Genomic DNA, 19,730 nt, shown 5'->3' with positions numbered 1-19,730 from the left:
GCACAGGCAACCACAGTAATGTCATTATGTTGACTCGGCAAACTTGGCCATGTGAAAATGATTTTTATCCCAATTAAAAAGACTGCAAATAATTGAAAAGGAACAAAAAACTTGTATTTACTTTAAATTTAGAAAGGTTTGACATTCATTAATCTAATTTCATATCAGATTATGTTATCAGACAGGTGAGGAGATCTCCCATTTGCCATCTCTTTCATAATCAGCACCATAAGAAACTGCTAAATATAGATTCTAGATTCTAGATCATTTTAAATAATTTACTCAATATGTTGAGAAATCCAATTGGGAAACGAGTGAGACAACATCCTCGATAGTATAGTGGTTAGTATCCCCGCCTGTCACGCGGGAGACCGGGGTTCAATTCCCCGTCGGGGAGTGACGGATTTTTTTTTTTATTTTCCTGTGTTGTTTTGCATTTGCATCTTATTAATGCTGTCAATTTGTTTTGAAAATTTCAGGAGGCCTGCCAAAACTACATACGAATAATGGTAGTTCCATCGCCAGGCCGGCTATTCGTCTGCGGCACTAACTCCTTCCGGCCCATGTGCAACACGTACATCATCAATGACAGCAACTACACCCTGGAAGCGACCAAGAATGGCCAGGCTGTGTGTCCCTACGATCCGCGTCATAATTCCACCTCGGTCCTCGCTGGTAAGTGGTCCCTTTACATCGAGTCCGCTGCTCTCCCGTGGCACTTGAATAATTTATCGTATCGGCACGGGGGTCTATGTGGAGGTCACACTTTAGTGTTTTTTATGTCGTTATCGCCATTTGCAAGAAATGGCAAAAAAAAGACAATTACCTCATCCCACTCAATGTGAGGAGTACTCGATTGTTCATCTGTCCGTCTGCTCTCCCTCCCATCCGTCTGCCAGTCTAAATATGTGTAAGGTAAATCGGATAAAAATTGTCATTCATCAACTGTTGCCTCGGCCAAAGTATTTGCCATGCTCTTCTCTTTCACACTTTTTGCTCGGGTTTTCTTTGCTGCCTCTCCCCTGGACCCCTATGAATGTTTGTATATGATGAATTTGCAGTATTATTGTTCGGCCTGCCATCTCTGATGCTTCAAACAATGTGCGCAACAAAAAGTTAAAATGAAAACAAACAAAATTCATATTTTTCATTTACAATCCGCTCTGAAACATCCATCCCAGAAGCAGCCCAACAATTTGACAGTAAACTATTTTCGATTGCATTCATCTTGTATTTAATTGAAATTCATTCCGAATAAAATGCAAGGAATTCAACGGCACTACTAAAGGACATGTCCCACCTGAGCTTGACCAAAAATTTTATTCATAATATCTTTCAAACTAACGTAAATTCGAGAAGGCACATATGATTTGTTTCTCACACAAGATCCTTGATGTGGATGAGTTCTGTAGGTCTCATCTACAAGTGTACACTTCGACGGGAGGGGGTCTTGCTTTGGAGCCACAAATTTGACCCATAAACAAACACATTGTGCGGCTGCCCCTCATTCTCTGACTCGCGGAGGAATCGTAGCTTTGATAATATTTCGACTTGGCCCTCCATAAATCGGCATTATTTGGCGGCCTGTGGGGAAAAGTTTCTTCGCGTAGTGATTTGTTTGCATTTCATTGTCTGCAGCCACCGTCAACTTTTGGCTAGGGCCAAGGCAGAGTGGGCCAAGTAGGTGCTAGATGGCAGGAGAGAGCGTGATGTGCCATAATATCGATAAACGGTTATAACTAACTTGAAAGTGTGAACACATGTATGTGTGTCTGTGTGTGTGGAGGGCGAGGAGGACAGAGGTTGGGCCAAGTGTTGCCACGAACTTCCGTCGGATGCAGCTGGCTGGGTGACTGACTGACTCCTGCTCCATGTGTTGGCTGCTTGCCCATTTTGCGATCTCCTTTCTCGTCCTCAATGTGGGTCATAAGAGTTTATCATCAACAAGCTGCCACATCCTGGCCAACAAAAAAGAATCCAGCACGAAAAAGCTGAAAAAATAAACCCAAAGCTGCCGCCATTTTCTTTATTGCTTGACGCCATTTTGTGCTCTTCACGTTTCTTTGTTTTTGTTGTTGTTCTCATTTCACTTTGATTTCGTTTTATGGTGCTAATATTAAATCGACATTTTTACATATCTCTTGTCCCTCTTTCCTTTCCCTTTTGGCTTTCTCATCCGCTAGTCATTTTGTTGCTGTGTCGATTTTTGCCGCTTGCCTTGGCAGGATTTTTGTATATTAGCTAACCAAAAATGGATGATGATCGGTATGGACGGAGGGGGGCCATGTTGTTTAGATTACAAATTGGCCCGGACACGAATGGAGCATACAAAAAACTGCCAACTGAAGAAGAAGAGCCAACAAAATGCCAGAACAAGCTGAAAATGTTATCAATTCAGTTTTCATTCGTGACAGGGCGTTGATGTCATAGAGGTTCCCGCTTCCCTCCATTCTCCCTCCTTTTTTTTTGGTTTGGTTCGGAGGCGTGGTCCTGGTAACTAGCACAAACTTTTTTTCTTGCACTTTTCTAACGCTTGCGACAAAAACAAACCACCCAAAAAGTTCGTGGACAACATTTTTGTGCCAATTTCGTTGAAAAAATATTGTTGTAACCATGATGAAGTTTTCAATTGCTTTTTCCACAAAAAAAGAAACAACAACTCTCTCTCTCTCTGTCTTTCACATATATCTATCCTGCTTTTCTGTCCCCAACTGGTAACGCCAGGCTCAGGTCTTCAATACGGCGGAAGGAATCTATTTTTGTTCAATTTAAAAACTGCATGCGAAATAAATTTCAGTCGTTGACAACAGAGAGAGAGAGAGAAAGGGAGAGAGAGTGTGGGGGCGGGATGTAGGCAGGCATAATACAAAACTTTGCCAATAAAAAATTAAGCAAGCTAAAACTTTTATTTTTCCCACTCACTGTCAAGCTGTGTATGTATATGTGTGTGTGTGTGTGTGTGTGTATGGATAGATGGCAAATTGATGAATGTGTGTGTATGGGTAAAAAAAAAAAAACCCAAAAGCGACTTTGTCATTTAATTTATTTAATGTGTCCCAATAGACCCAATGGCATAAAAATATTGGCGAATCATAGGAAATTCATTAACAACTAGGTTAAATTGGATTAGCTTAAAGAAATTTCGGGATATAAGTTATAGCATGAGTATTTCAAATTGACATAGAACTATAAGTATTTGAAAATATAAGTGGAATTACTTAATAATATAAACGAAGTAACAGATGTAAGGACTACTCCGATAGATCTAGGAGATCCACACTTCAAGGAATGAAGACTGACTTTTGAAATTGTCTTTACAGAGAGGACAACACCAAGGATGCTGGCGACCATTCCTTGGTGTTGATTTCCTTATCGATTTGATTATTCTCTTTTCAATGTCCTAAAGGAAAGTTGGTTCCAAGTCATAATGTCTCAGCTTCGTCTACCCAGTTTATACCACAACTTTGACGATTTCCCCGAAAGAGATCCAAGCTTTTCCTGCTTTGAATATTAAAATAGCCAGCGGCCAATTTTAACCAGCTCCTGTCCTCGTGGAGACAGGACCGTTTTCTGAACCCGGCCGCAGCGACCTTTATCATAGTCGAAAAATATGGCTTAAATGTCTTACCAATAACGCACACGCCTCAGAAAACAATGCGAAGAATAGTAATAAATAATTTATAAGTGCGCATTTGCCACATTAATCACGAGCCGACGCTGCTGCTGGCACAAAACAAAAAAACGCGGTCCACAAAGTGGGAGGCAAAATCCCTTGCGCCAGCCAAAAAGTTTTCTCGGTCCAAAGCCAGCGCATATTAATTTCGGGGCTACAAACAACCCAACCCATTCCAAGCTATCCTATGGCCGTCGTCGTCATCGTCGGCGTTGTCCGCCAACAACACGGGCACAGCGAAGCGTACAAATTGCCATCACTTGCGTTCAATTTTAGACTTTTCCAAGCAAATGCACAAACGCGATTAAAATGCTGACGAATGGCGATGTGGACAACGGTTTGGCTTGGGCTGGCTGGTTGTTGCCAACGTGAAAATGTCAAGGGCCCAGGAACCCGGGCCGGCCATGAACCGGGGCAACAAGAACAACAACACATTGCCAAAAAGGTTGGCGAAAAATGGGCAAGTCGAAGCCTACTTTGCATATCGCGCAACGCGCGCAGACCGCCAGCTCTGAAAAAACCGTGTTGGTCCAATTTCGACAACCACGTTGCCGTTTTTGTCGTTTTAAAGCCTTTTTTCAGGCCTTGTTTTGCCATGGCGATGGTTCCTGGGCAATATCGCATTTGCATATGACAGGAAAGGGGCCGCAAGTGCGTGAGTCTTTGTGTGTGGACCCCTCACCTCTCACCTCTTGGCAACAACTTGACCCTTTTTTCTGGAAAACGCAATCGTCAGTTAGATGATCTCTGCAACGTTACGATATCAGCCAAAAAGACCTTCATCTTCGTCATTGACTTATCCGAATTGATTTTGGCCATGTATGAAGTTGTTAATTCTATTTGAAATGGACATATTTGTTTAAACAATTCTTCAATCCAATGCCTTTGTTACAAATTACAATAAAAGACATTTTTGATTCATGTTTATGTAGTCGAGCATTAATTATTAATTAATTGAATGTAATGTTCAACAACTAGTCACTCTTTAAACAAGAAGTACAACAAGCACGAGCCCGAACACAAGTACAAACAGCAAACATGCAGCGAAAGCAAGATGCAACCACAGGACATGTGGAGGGAGCCAAGGGCGGCATCGTCATTGACATGGGTGTGGCACAAACTGCATATAAAATGAATATCAATGAACTGCAAGCGAGCAAGGAAAACAATAAACCAGAGGGCCGGGGCTAACTTCGACCGCGCCAAAGTTTGTGTACCCTTGCAACTTTTTTGGTAACTCTATCCTTACCTATTAGCCATCAATGTGGAAGAACGTTTTATCTAAAAAGGCTTATGTTTGCGAAAGAATGGCCTACAATCATAGGAAATAACGAAGATATTGATCAAAGTCACTGTTTTCCACCGATAGTTCCTATGGGAGCTATATGATATAGTCACCCGATCTTTATCAAATTCGGCACAGTCATTAACATATATATTAAATTAAGAAATGTTTAATTTAAAAGCAATCGCGTTAAAAGTAACGAAGTTATTTACAAAAGTCACTGTTTTCGACCAATCGTTGCTATGGGAGCTATATGATATAGTCACCTGATCTTGATCAAATTTGGCATAGTCGCTTATAGGCGTAGTAAACTCTCTAATATTAAGTTTCACGACAATAGCTCAGAAAATAACGAAGGTATTGAGAAAGTCACTATTCGTGACTTGGCCGTTTGTATGGGAGCTATATTATATAGTCACCCGATCTTGATCAAATTTGGCATAGTCGCTTATAGGCGTAGTAAACTCTCTAATATTAAGTTTCACGATAATAGCATAGAAAATAACGAAGTTATTGAGAAAAGTCACTGTTCGTGACTTTGGGGTTTGTATGGGAGCTATATGATATAGTGGTCCGATCCTGCTGAATCCGAGATATACAACGCCTGCAGTATATACAAGCCTACGTGCAAAATTTCAGCTCTGTAGCTCTTACGGTCTAGGAGGAGTTTGCGTTGATCCAGACGGACGGACGGACGGACGGACGGACGGACGGACGGACGGACGGACATGGCTAGTTGAACTCGTCTCGTCGTGCTGATCAAGAATATATATACTTTGTATGGTCGGAGATGCTTCGTTCTATGCGTTGCACACTTCTGACCAAAATTAATATACCCTTTTTGCAAGGGTATAAAAATGGTGGGTGTGGGCGGACAGAGAAATGCAAACACGACATGAAGCTGCAACGAAAAGCCCCGCAAAGAGGAAATAATAAAGCATCGCGAAAAAAGGCCAAAGCATTTCAGAGAACTCGACCAACGCTCACACACATATAAGGTGCTGTGTGTATACATGGACAAACCAATACTAATACTAAATAGTTCTATTTTTGAATACAATACAATGGTCAATAAAAAAAAAAAGACTATAACCTCTCCCCCGACGGGGAATTGAACCCCGGTCTCCCGCGTGACAGGCGGGGATACTAACCACTATACTATCGAGGATATGTTGAGCTTCTCGTATATTTCTTATAACGCATCAAGTCTTACGTTTTTTATACCCTTGGTGCAGGTTTTTAAAAAGAAGTATCTCCCACTATACAAAGTATATATCTTCTTGATCAGCAGACGATTTCATAAATAACTATACTTTCGTCCGTCCGTTGTCTGGATATACGCAAACTCATTATAGATCTAGAACCTACAGGTCTGAAATTGGATAGGTAAAAACAATGTTTTAAATCAATAATTTTGATATATTCAAAACTTGCATCGTAAATACATAAATATTTATCTGTTATATATACTTGGAATTGACTGTGCCAAATTTGATCTAGATCAAATCATTCCTCATCATTATCATTACAGTCGTATATGACAATCAACAAACTGTTAAAATATTCATATATCCATACATTATAAGCAAGATATAGGCAATGCTCCAGCCTAAGATTTAGACAGTGTTTTTCTTTTATGATGCAAAAGAAAAGTAACAAAAAATCTGGCAAGGGTATTAAGATTTCGGTACGACACAAGTTACCTTGACCCACTTGTTTTTATACCCTTGCAAAAAGGGTATATTCATTTTGGTTAGAAGTATGCAACGGATAGAAGGAGATGCTTCTCCGACCATATTAAGTATATACATTCATGATCAGCATGACCAGACGACTTCAAATAGCCATCCTGTCCGACCGTCTGCCCGTCTGGTTCGACGCGACCTTCTCCTAGAGCTGCAGTTTGAGTTCAGACGGATCGAAGTACTATATCATATAGCTCCCATACAAACGGCAAAATCACAAACAGTGATAGTCTCAATTTTCTGAGCTATTCTCGTGAAATTTTATATTAAGTTTATTATATCATTTAGCTCCCGTAGGAACGATCGGTCGAAAACAGTGGCTTATGTCAATAACTTCGTTTCTTGTTACGTAATTTTCATAAAAATTTCGTTATTGATAAGATTGTCGGCAGTTCTTTGGTAAAAATTAGACTTTCTAGATAAAACGTTTTCCGGCTTTGACGCCGATAGGTAAGGAAAGGGTAACAAAAAACTTGCAAGGGTATTAAAACTTTGACGCGGTCGAAGGTAGCCCCGGCCCTCTGCTTTTTATAAATTTTTGATCATTGCTTAGGAATTTTAGTCCATTTTAGAGGATATCAGAGCCTACTAATTGCGCATTTATTGAATAATTAAGGGGAATTTTTCTAGAACATTTGGTTTTAAGCTAACCCATACTCAAAAGCAGGGTCGTTAAGAGTAAAACACAGCTAATTTATTTTAGCCAACTTAAATTGGCTTAAGCGAATGACCAAAAGAAAACAAATGGCCCGTTATCTTGTGTAAGCAACATCAAGAAGGGGCCAAAGGACACACACACATACACGCAAACGGGAGGACAATGCGGGTGCAATGCAAAGCAACAAAAAAAAAAAACAACAACAACTGTCAGTTTCATTAAAAACAATGAAATCTGCTAAGAGCCAAAAGTTTAAATGAGCGTCTAACAACTGCGCAGGATAAAAGCACTGAAACAACAAAAAATCCTAGAGCGGCAAGGGCTTAATGGTAAGAGGGTGGTGTTCGGAAACGGGGTTAAGGGAAGACACTGGCCACTCCGAAAAGTCGTAGGAAAAAAGCCAAAAGCGTCTGCAGTAAAATATGTACTCGAAAACAAAGTCTAAACAATAAACAAAATGGCGGAACAACAAAGCAACACAGCAAAAGAAAAAAAACGACGATAAAAAACACAGCAGCTTGTGACCCTTTTTAGGGACAATGGCTCATTTCATGGGTGTGGCAAGGGGTCAAGGGTCAGAACGGTCACTCTTAAATGTCTTAAAGGTTTTAAGCTAACGAAGGCTTATCCTATATAACCCATAAAGTTCAGTTAATAAATGCCTATAACTAATTTCTCTTCTAATACCTGAGAAAACAGTTTTCACTTTGAAAGAAAATTTGCGTCTTACAAGTGCTTTTTCCATCTATTCTCTCCTTCTTTTGGTGGTCGAACTACGCCCATGTTTTGTCCTGCTCTTGACTTGTTTTTTCGTTTTTCTTTTTCCACGTTGGTTACCATTTTTTCATTATTTCAAACAAAAACATTAACAAGAACAATTAGCTGCTGGAAATGTGGACAGCAAGAAGAGAAAGGAATTGCATTAGGCAAGTATTTAAGTACACGACTTACAATTAGTTATACTGATTCAGACCGACTTAACAACAATCGACTGATTAATGGGCGAAAGCATTGAAAAGTGATTGCCAATGCAGATATTAGTGGTTAGGCAGTAGAAGATCCTAGTAGACAGATTTGGCAAATGATACCCCACACTTGAACCGCAAAAGCCATTTGTTCAGTCGTTTATTTTGAAATTTTTGTGTTTGTTTCTCATTAGGCTGACAAAAAAAAGAGAAACGAACGAGAATCCCCCCAGAAGGAGCGGCGGGCCGTTGACGGGGAGTGGCATTTGTTACCCTTACACGAGCTCCATAAACTGGTTTATGGCACACACTTTGATGCTCATTAAGGTTAAGTCAGCAGCAACCCCCAGAGCACTGCTGCCATCCTCCACTTTGGAGCAGCCTCTACCATCCACTTCAGGGTAAATCTCCTACTCCAGAAAACCAAATTTAAACGAAAAATGTGCAACATTAAAAGTTGAACAACTTGTTTGTGTGACAGTCGACGCGGCTGTTGTTCGTCTCCACCGAAAAGCAACCCTGAACTCGTTTCCTTCTACTTCTCCTTAATTTTCCTCACACACACGCACACGCACGCACACAAGCGTGTGCAGACGTAGACATACACATGGAGGAGAATTTGTAGCATACATTGCGGCGTTGTTGATAGTCGACCAAAATTAATGCCATCCCCTAGAGAGAGGCGCCATGGCTGGCACTGGCGCTGGCTTGTCTGACTCATTTAGCTGTTCCACACACATTTCATAAATTATGAATAATCCTCTTTCATAGTTTCAGATGTGGTTCCGCTCCTTCCTTTCGCATTTATCGTCATCGATATTGGTTAGCTTTTAAGAGATATTGACTTAACCTTTGTTGTTCTCTGCTGTTCTTGCTGCCCTGTGGGTTGAGTGACCCAAAAGTTTTCCAACTTCTTCAACCGCTCAAAGGTTATTGTGTTAGATACATAATTTGTAATTGTTTTGTTTTAGTTTTACAGCTTACAAGATTGTTAGATTAATGATAAGCTTAACAGTAGCTATATTTCAACACGAGAACGAAAACTTACTCATGTTAAATCCTAGACTGTTTGATTGTAGTCCTGACTAAAGATTGGGATATGAGTAATATAAAAAGGCTCCCTTTTCAAGCATCTTTGAAACATCGATTAATTAAATGCTACCTCATTTCCTTAGTTTCGAATGATTACCTTGATAAACTAAACCAAATATACTCGAATAAAGATATGTCGATCATCAAAGTAACAGAGTATCCTTAGCTGTACATCATATTTCTATTCAATTTGTGGATTCGTTTTTACATTGGCAATTAGACATAGAGCAAGCATTAGAACCGTGTCACTTTAACATTCCCCCTAGACGTCGTCTACTGCTTTCTTTTTCATATCGTTCCTGTTTTATGTGTGTGTGTGTGTGTGGGACATAATTCATAAGGCATACATCAGAGTACTGGCACTTGAGTGATGCTAGGCGCTGGCTAGAAGAATGGAGCACTTGCTGTCTTATGTTATTTACTTGAGTTTAGTGTTAAAAATGTAAGCCAAAGCAAACAAACATAAAGCAGAAAACACAGTTTGCCTAGTGCCTGCCTAAACATATAAATTACAAACGGGCTGCCATAAACAGTCGCCACCACTCCAATCCTGAAACCCATCCACCCACCGAGCACCCCTCCCGGTTGGCATCCTGTTGAAACAAAGGCATGGCCATGGCAACATGGCTACACTAGACACGTTTCTTGAGCATTCTGCGTGTTGCTTCCTTCCGTTTAACTGGCCTTCCTTCCTGCCCCAAAGAAATAAAAGGCTGCTGTTTGTTTTAGAGCCATTCATTCTCATCCTCCCGACCGCCCTGCCCTTCACATATGTACATTTCTATGTAAAGCGGCCATTGCGATTTCCGCAAAATCTTCACTCCAACTGTGTGGCAATGTGTCCATTTTTTGTCTTTTCTGTTTTGTTTTAAAGGCCTATAGACCTGTGGGTTTCTCGGGCTTTGCTTGCTTACATTTGACAATCATTTGCAGTGAGCGAGAGAGGAGGGATTGAGTGTGGAGGGCGGAGGATGAACAAGGGATATGAAACTAGTTACAAGTGGGCCATAAAGAAACCCTTAAGCTACCATTAATAACAGATAATTACATCCCCAAATTGCTCTGAAATATTGCCTTGGTATTTTGCAAAAGCAAAATTCTTTAGTATAGCAAAAAATAAAGGCAAATAAAAGAACAACACAACGTCTAAATGTTTCAAAACAAAACTTAATCGATAGTTAAAGAATTAGAAATGTTTGAAAAGGCATTTGATTCGATATAGTATCAGCTTCTGCATACCCAATATGTGGCTCTAAGGCTTATGGAGTACGGTAAAAGTAGATGTTCATACGAACGGATAGAAGGAGGGACAAACGACCTTGGCTGTGGGGTTGGAAATGCTTTTTTCTGCCTGTTACATACACTTTGGTGACTTTAATGTGCCATTCATCCACTGAGTGTATGTGGTACAATAAATATTTGCTTTGAAGCTCTTCAGCAATAAGCAGATATGTGTTTCCAAGTCATTCAATTGCAGTTGAGTCGCTACCAAAAATGTGCACATAAATATCATTTCGAAATCAAAATCCCCTCTACAATGGCTTAAGTTGCAAAACATTGGCCATTCAGATGGCGAAACGCTATTTTGGGGGCAAGAGCAAGACATTAACTTTTAATTTGATCATTTCTAAGCAAAGTGCCAGCAGCATCTTCAGTATCAGTATCAGCATCAGCACACACACTCCAAGACCCAAATGGTCTCTGCATTGAAACTGGAGTCAAACTCATTTGGCCCCTGCAACGAGAAAGGCAAAAAGGAGAAAAATGAAGAAGGAAATGGAAACAAAAAGTGAAGCAGATTTTGCACAGAAAACCAACAGCTGATAATTGTGGTGCGCCAATAAAAAGCAAATTAAGCTAATTGCAAAATTTGCAAAATCCCAGCCAACGACCAGAGGAAAATGTAGAGAAGGAAACGAAACGAATAGGGAATAAGCCAAGAAGCATAATAAAAGTAGAGCAAGTAAAGCTTTTTCGGCTTTTCCGCCAACCGCTTCTTGGCCCGGCGACACATGTTGCCAAAAGTTTAAATCCCACTCCCCCGCACACTCTATGCCCCCCCACCTGACGCACCATCACGCCTCTCCATCTTACTTTCATCTTTTGCAATTTCTTTTTATCAGCATACAAGTAAAATGTAATTAGAGCCAAGAAAACAAAAACGAAAAGAAAAACCCAAAATTGATAACTAACACAAATTTAGTCAAGAAAGGAAACTGTTAAACAATGAATCCTGGCCGTTTGCCAGAAGAAAGGAAACGAAAGGCCCCGATTAAATCCTTGTCTAAGCTCATAAAACAAAGGAATAAATGAGAATATGTAAGATGTCGCATTCTATAAAAGTTGCTGCCTTGCCATCAGAACTAGGTCAGCCACATGGCCGCAATTATTGTAATTAATAGGCACACACACACACGCACACACACACACAATAGCGCCAACACAAGCACATAGCAATATATGACAGTCGATGCGGAGAAAAACCTTTATCCAACCACAAACCAAAATCCAAAACTATTCATGCATGCAAAATCGTTAAAATAAATTGCGTTTATTTACATTTAACCCTAAGAACGACACAAAAAATTCCCACTGTCGATGTGGAACCACGAAATCTAGATACCCTTTTGGAAAGAAAGAAAGTTGGAAAGAAAGTTTTCCTCCACAACCGAGTTCAATAACCCTTATATACCCCTTTAGTCATTAAATACAGGGTATCTAGCCTATTGACAAAGGTTTTTGTGGCCTAAGAGTAGAGTGTTATCTTGATAAAGGATAAAAGACTTAACTTTTGATGAGGATTTTGTTTTGATATTTGGCAACAAACAAACAAAAAAACCCAACACAAAAACAAGAATGATTAATGGCATTCAAAAGCTTTCAAAAAGATGGTCAAGAGAAAAGGTAAGGCAAATGGCAAGTCCTGCAAAAGTACAGTGAAAAGCTTTCATTTGAAAACTATCAAAAAGGACACTTTAGAAGAAGTTTGCTAAATCAGAATGAAATCAATTTTTTTCTAAAAATCTTACTCAAACTAGTTTAATGAATAGCCTTTTAGTCGTAACCTAGCCAACTATTGTTAAAGGATAAGTTATTTTAGTAGCTAATGCAATTGTAAATGTATGTGTGAAAAGTTCTTTAAAAGAATCGGTGACTTCACTGAAAGAAATTCCTTCAAAACGTCAAAAGCAAATTAAGTCATTTTTGAAGACTGGTCTATGGGGTGACTTTTATAGTTGTGTGTGTGTGTTAGCTTAATTATTCCTAAACGAGCTATTTAACTAACGGCTTTCCACTCGCAACATATATACATATGAGTGTGTAATTAAGGCATAGTAAGAACGCTGGAAAACAACCTGCATTCTGGCCATCTAACCGAAATAAAAAATATGTTGACATCAAATATTTAAAACGCCAGTTTCAACCTAAGGGATATGGGCTTTGGTGTGTACACTAGTGTGTGTGTGTGTGTGTGTGTGTGAGTGTGGCATGTAATAAAGTTACGCGTGCTTAAACATTCGCCAACCTTGCCACTGCTCCCTCTCTTGCCCCTCTTGCCCAGTCTCCCTGTAGTCCTGTCATTGAAAATGAGTGTAATTTATGTATTAGCGTGTGTTTGTGTCTGGCTGCATAATAAAACATGCAAAAATATGCAAATTGCCGCAGTCAACGCGATGAACTTTCATCGTCGACGTTGAGCCTTGTGTCTAAAGAGCATTTTCCGCTGTAAGAAAAATCGATTAAATCACTTGAAAGAGTTTATCGAACTTCTCTCTGGGCCACACCGAAAGGAAGTCGGCCAAAACTATCAGCAGCACAATTTCACAATGACTACAGATGGTCGGAGGTCGTAGATCGGAGAGCGGGAATCCAGAAGGAAAGGATGATAGCAGGCTTCGAAGGATATATGCAACCTGCAGTTCTCTGGATTTCGGTTTTTTGAGCACATAATTTGTGCACGCTAGATTGTCATTTAAAATGAGTTAAGCGCCAGCAATTGCTGCAATGCGGAACGACTCCTGCTTGACGAGTCCTGTGCTCCTTGGAGCACAACCATTGCCGGCCTCGTCGTCGTCGTCGTCAGGTAACTGGCGTTATAATGAGCAAACAATATAAAAGCAAACGCTGCTGCATGAAACAATGGCGACGAGTGCAACAAAAAAAAAACCAATTAGATGCAAGTCAAAGCTGCGACAACGGGCAGGTTTGGGGGGCGGAAGGTGGCAACAACTTTTCGTGTCCTGTCGATGCAGTGACAAGTGACAAGGGGAGGTGTGCTGGCGGGTGGTTACTCTGTTTATTGTGCGCCTCGTTAGCTTAGAGGGGACAACTACAAGGACAACGACAACTACGACTACAACTAAAGCTACAACAAAGGCAACCTCTTTTGCCAGACGCCACGTAAATTGCATTTCCATTGTTAATTGCCTCCAATTCATAAATTTAGCATTGCCAAGGACCTTTTGACCATGCAATTACAGCTCTGAGCAACGCCTTCGATGTCTGTATACTCCTTCAAAGTCCATAACTGAAGATCTTTGTATCTCTTTGCTCCAACCTATTTTTAATCATTAGATTAAAAGATTTAAACGGATCCTTGATGTAATGCCTCTCAAACCTCAGATTTAGACTCTTGCCCACATTGGGCATTGGTCATATTCGCTTTCGTTTTACCAAAAATTTATGTGCTTCAACAAATTGACGCATTTGACATTTTTCGCCCTAATCCATTTCAAAACTGCCCAGCTGAAATTTATGCTAAACTGAGGGAAAATTGCATATTTATAAAAAGCTTACATGTAAATTTTGATGCGTGAATTATAATTTCTTGTTAATTTGCATGCGAAAACGCCGAAAATGTTGAATGTTGGATGCCTGTGCTGTGTAGGTTTTTGGCTTGATTCCGTGTAATCGATAAAATTCACAGCAGAATCCCCAGAGACTCCTGCACGCACCTTTACACGTGGCAGAGCCGAGGAGGGGCAGGCTGATGAGAAAGCGGTTGGGGGGAGAGAAAGCTTGGTTGGCAAAGTGAATATAAAATTTGAATTACGTGACAAGAAGGCGTAGAGCAAAAATTGGCCAACACACAAACTACAAACGCAACATAAATTCGAAAATGATTCCAAGTGAGCTGGCATACACGAAGGCAGCAAGGAGCAGTAGCGGCAAACAAAAAGCCGCATTAAAAATGTCGTCTGCAACAAATTAATTTTGCCGCACGGGCCTCACTCCCACTCCCACACGCACACCCACGCCTGGCTGCCCCAGGGCGGCCATAACGCGCCCCCCTTTCGCCCCTTGTTACCAGCGTTCGCCCTACTCCAACAGGCGAGTGCTTAAATTAAGAGGCTGTAAAAGTCACGCGGTGAGTGAAAAGTAAAAGCGGAAAAGCACAGAAAATCTGCTTCGAGGCAAAAGGAACACGAAGTACGGCAACAAACATTTTCCCATTCGACGGTGATAAATAACGAATGCTAATTTTCTATCATGAGATGCGGGTGGAGGGATGGACGAGGTGGAATAGACCAGGTGAAGCTAACGGCCAATAAAAACATTTGCCAAATGGTTGGAGCAAGTCTAAAAGCTAAACAACCTTAATTTTAAAGTTTAAAATTAAAGCAGAAATTTAGAAGCGATTTCCAATTTCACAGTAAAATGTCTTCACAGAGTTTGTTTAGGAAGATCTACTTATAACGAAAATCAGTTAGGAATAAGGAAGGTATAAGGAAATTCAAAGTAAATGTTCTGAAGTTAAACACCTTCGATCATCATAAGCAATTTGAAAGATTACAAGAGGCCTAAACAGTCAAACGGCTAGAGGCATTTAAATTAATAAAATCATTTAAAGTTTGGCAAAAGTTATATATAAAATATTTATATATACATACATATGAAAAAAAAACAATATTATGAAAAAAATATCAAAGAAGTTAAATTCGGCTATGCCGAAGTTTATATACCCTTGCAGTCCTTGACAATAATAATTTCACATGTTCAAAATTTCTTTTCTGCAACTCAATTCATTAATATACAAACAAAACAATTTTACTCTTCATACTATGTACAATTTGTTCTTCTTCTTCCCTCATTCCCTAAGCAAAGCAACGCACGCATACACATACAGTTTATGTAGCGTTGCGTCTGTGTGTGTATGCATGTGCTCTGTTAACAGATGGTGACGTAGTAGGCAGCAAGCAGAGCTGCCGGCAGCGATTGAACCGATTTATGTATATAGACTGTAACTTGTGTTCTATTTATCCGATCAGGGTCAAATTTTGGGATCTGAGATTTTATATCAAATTCTATTATATTGGTAAATTTCATGGGGATACTCCAATTTTTGCAAAAATTTTTGTTCCAGAGCTATATGATATAGTAGTCCGATCCCAAAGATTTTCATACTTTATCTCACCCGGGTAAAAAAAAAGCTCCCAAAAAAAATTTCATCCCGATAGCTCTTAAGATGGCTGAGTAAAACGCGTACGCACCGACGGACAGACGGACAGACGGACATGGCTATATCGACTTAGCTTCTCATGCTGATCAAGAATATATATACTTTATGGGGTCGGAAACGTCTCCTTCTGTGCGTTACAAACATCTGACCAATTTTATAATACCCTCTGCAAGGGTATAAAAAAAAAAAAATTCCGTCTCTCCCCGACGGGGAATTGAACCCCGGTCTCCCGCGTGACAGGCGGGGATACTAACCACTATACTATCGAGGACGTTGCGACTTTTGCTTCCCAAATTGATTTTTCACCATTCCCAAAATAGTAGGGGCATTCATAGTCAGCAAATAAGTTTCATATACCATGAAAATACTTATCAACTTGATTAGACCGATTAGGGTACTGATTAGAGCGGGATAGGGATAGTATGAGCAAAAATTTTGTCAGGGTAAATGAGTAAAAGTTACTTTCTTTGCATAAACCGTACACAATCTTTTCTCCTAGGCCAGACCCATCCGCCCCACACACCCAAACACAAACGAATTCACAATCACAATTTTGATAAATTAAAAAGATAAATCATTGTGAACATGTTTTACCCCTCTGTATATGTACACTCACACATACATACATACATATTTCTGTGAGAATAATTATAAATAAATGAAATACATTTTGTGTATCCAAAGGATGTTGCCGAAGACAAACACAGATCACTGCTCTCTCCCTCTTTCTCTTTGCATTCTTTGTCTGATTCCCTGTACTCTATTTATCTATGCATATACCTCTCTCTCTCTCTCTCTCTCTCTCTCTCTGTCTCTCTGTGGCTCTATGTGCTTGCAGATGCAGCGATAATGCGGCATTTGCTTTGCCTGAAGGTCGGACAAGTTTCCTTATAAAAGCAATCGATGCTGTACTGTCTTGCCCGCTGCCCCCCTTTCTCCATATCCCCTGGTCAGTGACCGAGTCCACCATTGAACTGGCTAGGCCGTTGGCAAAACCATTTCCGCCCAGACAATAAACGGGCAGACGCCATTGAGCTCCGCGCGCTCAGCATTTCCGGTTGTTGCCTCTGTTTTTCCATACTTGTATTTTTCTTTTTTTTTTTTTGTTTTTTTTTTTGCTCATGAAATTGAAGTTTGACAATGCCAAAGCCAAATTCGAGCCCAGGCCAATTCGCTGTACACAAAGAGGAAGAAGAGAAACACAAAAGTTGTGGCAGCCGCAGAGAAACACAGGCACAGTGAGCCAAAGAGAGGGCGATATGGAAAAGGAGAATCAGAAAAAAAACTCATTTATCTTCTTCTCCCCTACCAAGCCCTCAAGCCGTCCCGGCCTTCAGGCGTTCAGGCCTCAATGTCGCCCGAGACATGTCAAAAAGTTTTTCCTCGGCCTTTGCTTGGTGTTCTTGTTCTTTGTTGTTATTGCTCTGTGTTTGTCGTTTAACTTAATTAAATTTGCGCGCACATTTGCAATTTCCATTTTCCTCTCTTCTTTTTTTTCCTGTGTGTGTGTGTGAGTGCGTGAGTGTGTGAGTGTGAGAGTGTGTGCCTGTCTGTCGGCCGACAGGGCGTATGTGTAGTGGGAGCAACAATTGATTAAAATTTTATGATTTTTATCATTCTCAAAGTCATTTGCATATTTAATAGTTGTATAAACAAAAAATAACATTTACGGCTAATAAAATGCAAAGCATAATTGACATTTATCAAAGAATCTTATATAAATAAAGCCCCATCAAATATATTTCAATGCCTCAAAGAACAAATTAGTGATAAATCATTTCTGCCACAAGCCAAATGCAATTCTCTAACCGAAAACAAGGCTAGGCTATCCATTTAAAAGGTGGTCCTAATTGGCTATTCATCTAGACATAGATTTGAGGTTAAATATGTCGTGTGGTTTTAGGCAATTTCTAATTGGCTTTAATTTTATAAAATTTGTAAGGACTCAGAATGATGACTATGTCCACTGACCCTCCGCTTTAAGTTAAATCAACATTGTTGCATATTGATTTTAGTGAGATTCTATTGTTTAAGTTTCTATTTATTCAACTGGTCATTTCCCCTGTGTGGACATTCCTCCCGTTAATCTCTTTATCCTGTGTACCTAAATATTATTGTGTATTTTACTAAACAATCAAACTTTCCTCTTTATGTCCATTTTTGCAGACAACGAATTATATTCGGGAACAGTGGCCGACTTCAGCGGCAGTGATCCGATTATCTATCGTGAGCCCTTGCAGACGGAACAATATGATAGCCTCAGTCTCAATGGTAAGTTGTTGATGTTATTATAACCACTTCGGGTAATTGAAAATGTCGCGGAAGAACTGCGAGAAAAGGAACAGGCGAGAGGGGAGAAGAGCCCTCCCGTTGCGGTTACTTTATATAGAAAATACCATTTCTCCAATCGAATTAAGTCTGTTTGTGTGTGCGTTCGCATTGACAGTGCATTGTCCGATTCCGTTTTGAACTTCCGTTGCCATCATGTTGCGTGTGGTTCGGGCCTTTTGCATATTTCAGCCTCCACTTGGCCGGAGCTCGCTTGACTTGGCTCCTCGGTTATCATATGACAAGAGTCCATTAACTGAATCTGAATAGACATGGCACATTTCGACTTGTGGCCAAACCGTTTCCAGCCTCTTGCCTGTTGGTTCTCGTTTGCCATTGCTACTCCTGTGCTGTCCATCAGCCTCCATAATTTATATTGAACGGTCAGTGGTCGCTACAGGACGAGGACAAAATGAATTGCTTGAATATTTCATAAGCTCGCTTGACACATAAATGATGCCTCCGCCATAAATGTGGAGCACGTGCTCGGAAACGAGCTGAAATCAAAAGCATTCTTTACCAAAATCAATTCTAGCAAACATTGAATTAAAACCGCCAAAACTTATCTTTCTCTCTGGAAAATGTATCAAGCAAGAACCACACCCATCGACATGTCAGTTGGGTACTCTAGTACAAAAATATTTAATAATTCACTATCCTTAGAATCAGCCAAAGTTGATACCCAATTTAGAGAAATAAAAAGTTCGACATATCCCAAATTCCAATTCCATTATGAAGTTTTGTTTATACATGTTTAGGATTTCACTTGAAGTTTTGTTCTTATCCTTTGAGGATGTTCCTGATGAGGATGTTTTCATCATAAACTCCAAACACCAATGACAATGAAACCCATTTGGATTCCATATAACTCGCATTCGATTGATTATGCCCGAAAAGCGAAACGCTCATAAATTGCTGGAAATTTTCAACTATAAAAAAGTTTATAACCGAAACTATAAATGTATTTTATGACTTAACTTTTTGACGATTTTCTCTCGTTCTTTTCGCAGCGCCAAACTTTGTGAGCTCATTTACACAAGGAGATTTTGTCTATTTCTTCTTCCGGGAGACGGCGGTGGAATTTATCAATTGCGGCAAGGTGAGTGTTCGAATGGAAAACAATATGGAAAACCCAATGGAAAACAAACGCAACCAGCCACCGATCGGGGGAAGTGAATTCATGTTTTGCCTATATTCGGCTTTGATTCATGACCAAACACAGCTATCGGTCTCGGTTTGTTTATGGCACTTTGTTGGTTTTCCATTTAGTGGGACGCCATGGGCGGCGGGCTCAGGAGGGATGGTGACCACAGCAATGCATTTGTTAAAATATTTGTCTTTCAGGCGATTTATTCACGCGTTGCCCGCGTCTGCAAATGGGATAAGGGTGGCCCGCATCGTTTCCGCAACCGTTGGACCTCGTTTCTCAAGTCGCGTCTGAACTGCTCCATCCCTGGCGATTATCCCTTCTACTTTAATGAGATACGTAAGTGCAGAGAGGCTCCCAATTAAGATGGATCTTTA

General features: G+C 40.2%; 1 protein-coding gene and 3 non-coding genes across 4 annotated transcripts in view; 2 read left to right on the top strand and 2 right to left on the bottom strand.

The window, feature by feature from the left end:
• The window catches only part of Sema1a (semaphorin 1a), a 149,366-nt gene that overhangs the window by 114,541 nt on the left and 15,095 nt on the right, over positions 1 to 19,730 (top strand). The window contains 4 exon segments of the mRNA XM_068302551.1: positions 480 to 675; positions 18,045 to 18,149; positions 19,217 to 19,305; positions 19,551 to 19,692. Of these exon segments, the coding sequence (XP_068158652.1) occupies positions 480 to 675; positions 18,045 to 18,149; positions 19,217 to 19,305; positions 19,551 to 19,692 (532 nt within the window).
• On the top strand, positions 326 to 397 carry TRNAD-GUC (transfer RNA aspartic acid (anticodon GUC)). The gene has a single exon. It is a non-coding gene; the product is annotated as a tRNA-Asp (tRNA).
• Positions 6,055 to 6,126, bottom strand: TRNAD-GUC (transfer RNA aspartic acid (anticodon GUC)). The gene has a single exon. It is a non-coding gene; the product is annotated as a tRNA-Asp (tRNA).
• TRNAD-GUC (transfer RNA aspartic acid (anticodon GUC)) lies at positions 16,078 to 16,149 on the bottom strand. Its single transcript has one exon. It is a non-coding gene; the product is annotated as a tRNA-Asp (tRNA).

This window comes from Drosophila tropicalis, unplaced genomic scaffold (assembly GCF_018151085.1).
Source record: "Drosophila tropicalis isolate 14030-0801.00 unplaced genomic scaffold, ASM1815108v1 contig_1009, whole genome shotgun sequence".
Classification (NCBI taxonomy): domain Eukaryota; kingdom Metazoa; phylum Arthropoda; class Insecta; order Diptera; family Drosophilidae; genus Drosophila; species Drosophila tropicalis.
This window is presented reverse-complemented; position numbering and strand designations above follow the sequence as displayed.